The sequence below is a fragment of the Triticum dicoccoides genome, chromosome 1B (genome assembly GCF_002162155.2).
Source record: "Triticum dicoccoides isolate Atlit2015 ecotype Zavitan chromosome 1B, WEW_v2.0, whole genome shotgun sequence".
Taxonomy (NCBI): Eukaryota; Viridiplantae; Streptophyta; class Magnoliopsida; order Poales; family Poaceae; genus Triticum; species Triticum dicoccoides.
In genome coordinates this window covers 683,880,298-683,889,282 of record NC_041381.1, presented here as the reverse complement: position 1 = coordinate 683,889,282, position 8,985 = coordinate 683,880,298, and the positions used below count along the sequence as shown (strand labels likewise).

The 8,985-nt window shown below is 48.3% G+C and overlaps 1 protein-coding gene and 1 pseudogene across 1 annotated transcript; one reads left to right on the top strand and one right to left on the bottom strand.

The window, feature by feature from the left end:
• The first annotated feature begins 301 nt into the window (after positions 1-301).
• Positions 302-1,564, top strand: LOC119350921. Its single transcript, XM_037618527.1, has 2 exons — positions 302-737; positions 785-1,564. Exons 1-2 carry the CDS (start codon positions 302-304, stop codon positions 1,531-1,533), a joined length of 1,185 nt encoding a protein of 394 aa, XP_037474424.1. The 3' UTR covers positions 1,534-1,564.
• A 3,153-nt stretch (positions 1,565-4,717) lies between these two features.
• Positions 4,718-6,445, bottom strand: LOC119312507 (annotated as a pseudogene).
• Positions 6,446-8,985: the final 2,540 nt, after the last annotated feature.

Here is an 8,985-nt window from a genome sequence, read left to right as displayed (position 1 = left end):
ATATTTTTTTTTCCAGGTGAGACGCACCGGCGCGGCGCGGCCCGGTTGGTGACTTGGTTAAACCAAACTGGCCGGTGCGTGCGGATTTGGATCCGAAGTGGCCGCGGAGTCGAGTCCAGGTTTGCATGCAAGGATCGGAGGTGGAGTCCAGGTTTGGATTCCTCCAGGTTTGGCTCGCTCGATCCGAAGTTTGCGCATCTGCTTCCTTTTACGTACTGCATCAGGTTTCATTTTTTTCCATCTATATATCTACAGTTTCTATTTTTCCGGCCGCGAGAGAGATCTCACGAATCGACCCGTAATGGCGACGGCGGCGGAGGGACGTCGCCGACGAAAGAACAGGTCCAAGTCCAAGAACACGCGTAAAGACGCCGGGGCGGCGACGACCGTGCTCGACCTCCCCGACCACCTCTTCGAGCGCGTCCTCCTCGTCCTCGGCCCTTCCCCATGCCTCGTCCGCGCCGCCGCAACGTGCAGGCGGTGGTGCCGCGTCGTCGCGGATGCCGGCTTCCTCGCGCGGCTGAGTTCGGCCCACGGACACGTGATACATGCCGGGGACTACTGCCTCGAATTCGGAGACGAGCCCAGTTACTTCGGCTTCGTCCCCTACTCGTCGGCCGTGCCGCTCGGACGCTTCTCCCTGGACTTCCTTCCGGGCACAGAGCACTCCTGGGCGCTGCAAGACAGCCGTGGCAGCCTCCTCCTCCTCTCCAGTGTGATGCGCCGGGACCAGGGCCGTGCCCGTGGCTCCTTTAGTTATGACCTCCAGCTCGTCGTCTGTGAGCCGCTCACACGGCGCTACCAGGGGATCCTTTGGCCTTCGGGCGTGACCTAATCGACATCGAGGAGGAGGCCGGAAATCGCCGAGGCAACATGTCCAACTTCAGGATCCTAGCCAAGGTCAACGACAATCTGGTCTGCGTGTTCTCCTCCGGCAGTGATGGCGGCTGGCGTCTAAAGCGCACCCAGGCCACCAGCACCGGTACAAAACCATGGTTGGATAATTTGGTGGGGCGTGTCAACGGATTTATGTACTGGGCAATCCAAGAAAGCGCCGCCGTGCTTGCCCTTGAGGAGGCCACTCTGGAATACTCCCTTGTCAAGTTCCCGGAGAACATATGGGGGTTGTACAATGAAGATGACCGTACCTCTTGGGTCGTCGCCGGTGAGGACGGTGTCTTGTGCATCGTTTGTCTGATGAGCAACCAGCTCAAGGTCTTTGCACGATGGCGCCATGAAGGAACTGGAGAAGATGAGTGGGTGCTGGAAAAGACCCTGGGGCTGCAGGAGGCGACTGTCGGGTTACCAGGTCGTGAGGCAGGATTTTTTGAGCAAGGCGCCACCATTCTCACGGCAAATTCCAGATACGTTCTAGTGAGACCAAAGGAGAAGAAGTGGATGTTCTCCATCGAGCTTGACACAATGAGGGTAGAATGCGAGCACCATAGAAACAACTATGAAGGGCCAGCGTACCCGTACGAGTTGCCATGGCCGCCGGTATTGCCCGATGATCGTGGCAGGGAGAGGAGGTGATAGGTAATCGCCTGTGTATTGTAGTATTTCAGAAGATTCAAATATATTCTGTATATGGGTAGAACTAGGGATCAGGCTACTGATATATTGCTTCCTATCATACCAGTCGATTATCGTAGGATTGTAATCACGCTACTCGTCCGATTCTAGCGTTGGTCTGGTGGTAATTTAATGCTCAGCTGTGGTTTATTTCCTGATACCAACTACTCCCTCTGTTTCTTTTTACTTCGCATATCAGATTTGTCTCAAGTCAAACTTCATAAAGTTTGGTCAAATTTATATACAAAATTATCAACATCTACTATATTAGAGATATACGACATGAAAGTTAATTCAATAATGCATCTAACGATATCGATTTTATATTACGAATACTGATATTTTTTCCTACAATCCCAGTAAAACTTTACTATGGTTGACTTAAGACAAATATTATATGCTAAAAAGAAACGGAGGAAATACTTCTGTGAACAATGGGTGCATGGGCCCATGGATTGGGTCCCGTGATTTCTTTATAGAATAATGGTTTTTTAATATATTCTAGTTAATTATGACTAGTTTCAAGAAAAACAATGCAATTATCATATTTTTAGATGTAATATTTTTTACTGCAGGAGCATGGCTTGGCCCAATGCGTGGAAGCATTCCACTCGACTCATGGAAGCGTGTGCTTCAAATAAATCCCATTTAAAAATTATAATTTTCCTGCGATGCATTTTTATGTGACATGAACATAGGTAATGAACTAATGATACAATGTTGAGGCCACGGGAACATTCCTTTTGATCGAATGAAGTGTATTATTTGTGGTGCGGCGCAAACATATTGCTTGACGGAAGAATTTTTGATGTATGATCTTAGGAACGAAAATTTTGTCGGAAAGGAAACAATAGTGATTATAACAGAAACATTTGCTTTGCAAACAAATCAAGCGGAGGCACGCCAAGAATGACGAACCATTAGAACAAATTATCTGATGAACAAAAATCCAACTCTCTTTTTTCACAAGTACAAACTATTACAAGAATATGTTCACTGTGCCGCAGCCTACATAGTGGCAGTCACTGCATAAATTGACAAGTTCTACGCATGCCGGGAGTTCTCTGTTTTTTTTTTTGAGACAACCTCACTAAATTTAGTATGCCAACACCGCATGTACATGGACGAAAGAAGGTTTTCGGGTTGGCCTAACCACACATGGCGGCCAACCCCTAAAGTAGGACCATGCTTAGCGAGATTGTGAGCCTCAATATTCGAGGTTCAAAAGTCGTGGCTAATGATACAAGAATGAAAACTAGACATATGATCTCTAATCTCATTAATCACCGTGCCGTAAGGAGACACACTTTCACTTCTGATAGCATCAACTACTGTCTTGCAGCCCTAGACCATGAAGATCCATTGAGAGTAGGTGTCATCTGCAAGACCTAGCGCCTCCCGAGTTGCAAGTGCCTCGAGGGTAAGGTGGATCGACTATGCGAGGGAAGAACAAAGTTGAAGCTCCAATGAACATCTCATCTTGGTCTCGACATATCGCCCCCACTGAGCCGAACTCCCCACTCCTCGAAACTGCAGGGTCGACATTAATTTTTACATAGCTTGTCGGTGGCGGGATCCAGTGGTTCGGTCTAGCCAAAGTAGTTCCTTGCAATGTCCCGGTAGTTCTCTACACAAAATTAATATCATTCAAATAAGAGTTTAGAAAACCGTGCATATACCAGGGGCTCTGGAGAATATCCTCATTTATCGCTTTTAGAGCCCTAGATTACCCAAAGAGTGATGATCATCCTTGTAAGTTCTATCTGGGAGTAGGACTCGCTCATAGAAAACAACCACTGCTTGGCGCTAGGAAAAGACCATGTGGCTGCAACCAGGCCGTGAGGAAGGATTTTTTTCAGCCAGACACACCACTCTCACAGCAAATTCCAGATACATCCTGCTGAGACCAAAGGAGAAGCCATGGGTGTTCTCTGTCGAGCTTGATACGATGAGCTGGAGTGTGAGCACGAGAGGAACAAGTACGAGGGGGCAGCGTACCCATACGAGTTGCCGTGGCCACCAATCTTGCCCATTGATCCAAGTAGGGAGATGAGGTGATATGTCATCGCCTGTATTGTAGTATTTCAAAAGATTCAAATATATTATGTGTATTGGTAGCATTAGGGATCAGACTACTGATATATTGCTTCGTATCATACCAGCCATTTATCGTAGGATTATAAGCACCAAGGCCCAATTGACCGTGGCTTGCCCAGCTTTCAGCAAAATTACAAATCTAGGTCTAAGCCCAACCTATTCGGATTTTGGCAAAAAAATGGATCACGACTGGAACCGGGAACGGCGAAATGTGCATGCACAATAGAAGCATTCCTTGAGAAAGAAGGAAGCACAAACATGTGTTGTGTGCAGTCCCATATGAATGTTATCGGGAGGCGGCCGGTAGAGCTCCTTAATCCAAATAAGATATTAACTATACATATAAGTTTTCCTCGGCCTCGCGAAGAATATGTTTCGTGTGCCACTTCCAAGAGAAAAATGTTTTCTACAATGTCCATTGTGTTGAAGATCTATGCGTACATCCTTTGTTGCTACACAGTGAGACAAAACGATACACTAAACAATGAAAAAAGATCATGACAAAACTAGAAAAAATATTTTTGTTTTTACAAGTATCTCAAATTGGCCTCTTAAATCAAATGGAATTGTATTGCCATGCAATGAAACATTATGTTTTACTCTAGAACAAGATAAGCGCCTAACGTTTTGTTCTTTTATGGAGAACCCTCATAAATTTAGAAGTGTGGTTCATATCGAAATGAGTTCAACTTTGAACATGTTGTTTTGAACACGGGCTCGGTGTGCTCAATGCACATTTGTCCTACTATGCCATACTCATAAAAAGGATTGACATATAGATTGGGAAATTATATTTGTAATATCAACACTACTTCCTCTGCAACTTAATATAAGATATTGTTTGATGCTAAAACATCTTATATTAAGTTACAGAGCTAGTATTTCTTAAGTAACAGCTTGAAAGAAAACACATTTCCCTAAAAAAACACATTACCACATTAAGTACTCAAGATTTTTTTGCGGGAAAACACTCAGCAATTATAACATTGTAGTAAGTCTTGGGCTATAATCCCACAATTAAAAGATAATTACGATTTACTAGTGCGAAGCTTCCAAACTAATACCCCAGATAATAGATATCCCAAATGTGAAAGAAAAGAAAGAGGACCCTGATAAATTCGGAACGTTCGGAATTTAAGCATGTCATCCTGAACGTTTTTTGATGGCAACTTTAGTTGATGGTGAGGTGGCAACTTTAGTTATTAGCACATGGCAACTTTGTTCCAGTTTGTTTTTTTGTCAAAAAATTGTCATGTTGCCAACCTCGCAAGAACTAAAGTTGCCATGAAAAACGTTTGGGATGCCATGCTTAAAATCCGAACGTTTCGGATTTATTATTTCCGAAGAAAGAACAATCAACTGTTTTTCGTGCATGCATGCATGACGCGACCCTGAGATGGAGGCGTCCACTTCACTTGTTCACCGGCGGCACGACGGCGTCCTCCCCATCCTCGTCCTCGCAGTCCACCAGCCTCCAGCGTCCGTCGTCCCCCTTCACCATGCCCCTGTTGCAAGGCACCCACCACCCCGCAGGCACCCCGTGCTCTTCTCTCAGCGCATCGTACAACTTGTTCACAAGGGCCACGTCCCGTTCCACCACGAGCTCGAACGCCCCTCCGGCCGCCGTCGGCGCGCCCGCCACACCGTGCAGGTAGCACTCCAGGTTGTGCCACACGCGCTTGTCCCCGGTCGCCCTCAGGTACGGCGACGCGCCGGTGTCGATGGGTAGTTCGTAGCCCACGTCGTGATACAGCAGCGCCGGGTACCTGGGCACGATGTCCCGGGCGTTGCGGACGCGCAGGACGCGGAGGCCGACGGCCGCCGCCACGTCGAACCGCTTCTTGAAACCGGCGCCGCCAACGCGCGGGCTGGCGAACGCAAACGCTGTGACCGGGAACGTCGCCGAGGCCGTGCAGTTGTAGCCGTTCTCGGCGATGTCGAAGGCGTTCAGGGTGGCCAGCGCCGCCCCGAGGCTGTGCCCGGTCACCGTGATGCTCACCTCCTCATCCTTGTACGTGTCCACCAGCTTTTTCACCTCGGCCAGAACCTGGCATCCATGCACGAGCATGAAGCTGCAGGTGAGCTCAACACTGAACTGTATACGGTATAGTAATACGTGACAATGATGTCGTTTAGTCACAAGATTACCTGGCTTCTGGCGCTGTCCTTGTTGTGGATGGAGGCCGGGTCGGTGGAGGTGTAGATGGAGAACCAGCCACGGTGCACCATGGCGTCGGCGCCTGCGGCGTCGCCAAGGATGCCCTTGGGATGCACCATGGCGAACTCGAGGTCGTCGACCCACTCCAGCGCCTGGATCGTGCCGCGCCACGCGACGACCACGTCACGGCGACCGAGGGCGGCCTTCCCCGCATCAGTAGCCACCGCAACGTACCCGATCCAGTTGGACTCCTTGCACCGGTGTCGCGGATGGCGGCCCCTCACGAACGCGGCGGCCGGCGCGGCAGGGGCGGAGGACGTGGCGTACAGGAACCTGGTGAGTGGTGACCCGGTACGCGGCGGCGTGGCCCGGCAGCATCACGCGCTCGAAGAAGCGCTTCCTGCCGAAGCGCGAGAGGCCGTCGTGCGGCGAGTGCTTCTCGTAGTTGAACGCGTCGTACGTGGCCTGCGCCATCTCGCCGTACCAGATCACCGTGCGCCTCAGGTCCAGGTCCAGTGGCCGCAGCAGCCCCTCCCACGACCGCTCGCCGTGGAGCTCCTTCCACCTCGCCGCCGCCGTGGCCGTGATCGGTCCGATGATGCGCCCTTGCTCCGACATGGCCGTCTCGATCTAATCTAGCTCGGTATAGCTTGGCACTGTGCGGCAGCCTACTCTGTTGGTCGGTGTTTATACACGGAGGCGGCAACGGCGGCAATCATTGCATCTTGCTTGCACGGCGTGACATTTCGATATGGGAGCACGATGTCGCAAGCGCGCATTGATTCGTGCGTAACTGCATACCCCGATCGGAGACGAAGATCAGAGCTGGAAAGCAGCCGTGGAAGGCCATGCGAGTGGCATGCATGGCCATCTTGTTTGGGTTCATCATGAATTCGGTTAGCGACGTTTCGTGATTCCTAATACAATCTTCAGTCCCCGTAAAAAATCATAATCTTGTCTTCCAGGGTTTTTTTTAGGAATATTGTCTTCCAGGTTCAACCGTAGTCCATAGGTTTTTGTTTGAAGGAAGCCAATATGGCGGCAGATTTGTTGGCTACTATGTCGGAGGACTCGCGGACTATTGTGTGGCAGTCCAAGCCTCTTGTTTTCTTGCTTGACACTTTGTCAAACGATGTAGCTCTTTTTTCACATGAAATATAAACCGACATAATGGCATTTCCTTAAAAAAAATTCATGCATTGCATACGCATACAACCCACGAAACTAAGAAACAAAAATTTGTGCATTTCACACTTTCTTTTCTTTCTAAAACGCACTACATATGTTTAGAGTATCAGAATATGAACATCGGTGAGTATCCCGTCGCTGCGATGTAAGCGAACAATCAGCCGTGGCATGGTACAATAGTTCGGGAGAAATGATTTCGAGGTGGCTTCTCTCTGCAGTTATAGCAGCGCTATAGTGGGCAATCTCTGCTATCGTGGGCACTTTGACATCCAAGAGGGGAGATATTTGTCGGTTATTGCTGAATTTTGAGCCGTTCAGTGGGATTTCCGGAGCATTTTGTGGCAGCGGCCATAGCGTCGCGGGGAGGCTCCCCGGCAGGCTATAACAGAGCTATAGTGGCAATTTCGCAGGAAATTTAATTTCATGAATGGTACCCACACATTTTTTCATGGAGGAAGATTCAAAATTTAAACAAATTAAGAAATCTAAATGATTTTTGTCTTACAATTTGGGACAAGAAATAAAAAATGAATTTTTAAATTCCATGAATTTTAGGTACAAGCGTTCAGATAAGCTTGTAAAGCTCTAGATTAAGGAACTCGTGCTCCTGATTTCGCTTCAGATGAAACCAAACAAAGTCAATAGGGTTACATACACCATCTCACAACACCGTTCCAACTTTCAACCACACACCATCAATGTGAGAGACTGGCTTAATAGGAAAAAAATTAGGTGGATGCATCATTCCTCATAGACTACTAATATTAACAAGAAATTCCTTATTTTCGGGGGAGCTCATTTGCAAAGAACTTCAAAGTTAAGCGTGCTTGGCTTGAAGCGATCTGATGATGGGTGACCGACCCAAAGTTGATCTCGGGTGCGCACGAGTTAGGACAAAATGCCCAAATAGATTATTATTAGTCTGTGGGGTCAGTCTACACTAGTAGAAAAGGGGGCAATGGTCCAGGCCGGATCAGCCCATTAGTCCCGGTTCAATCCAGAACCGGGACCAATGGGGGCATCAGACCCGGTTCGTGAGCCCCGGGGGCCGGCCGGGCCATGTGGGCCATTGGTCCCGGTTCGGCTGGACCTATTGGTTCCGGTTGGTGGGACGAACCGGGACCAATGCGCCTTGCTCCTGGCCCACAACCATTGGTCCCGGTTGGTGGAGTGAACCGGAACCAATTAGTTGCCTATATCTACCCCTCGCCTGCGAGCAGAGCACTCCCAGTGCTCTGTTTTTCGTGGCCGGCGAGGGGAGAGCTTTGTGGTGCTCTAGCTCACCCTCCTATGCACACGAGGTGTTCGATGGAATGCCCGAGCCACACTACTTAAGCTTTCTCCTCTCCAAGCTCGACCTCCAAGCTCCATTTTCCTCAATATTTGTCTAGGTTTAGCGGTCTGTCACGTCCCGTCCCCATCTTCACCGCCGTCGATCGCCCGCGCCGATCTCGTCGCCGGCACCACCGTGGTGAGCCTCTTGCTCTTATCTTCTTTCTGAAAGGAAAAAAAATATTACTTGTATATTTATATAGATACTTGTATAATTTTCTTACTTTTATTATTGCATCTTATATAGTGCGATGGTTTTGGTATCCGCCCCCGTTGGCCCTCGTCCTGTCTATGATTCATATGTGGTATATATTATCTTTTCATAACTATTGGTTCATTTATTGTTTATGACAATTATGCCGACCAATGTGACATAGATTTTATTTATCTAGGAGGTTGTTGAACCGGAAATTCCAACCGACCCTATTATTGAGAGGTTAAATTTAGTTGAAGAAGAAAACAATTTGTTGAAGGAAAAAATTAGAAAAATTGAGGAGGAGAAGATGATATTGGAGTTGCATGTTGCGGATGTCATCGATGATCACAAGATCAAGACGGATGCAATGCGCTTGAAGATTAGAAAGATTAGAAAATATGCCATTCATACCGAGGCTTGGTATCATTATGCCGTTGGATCA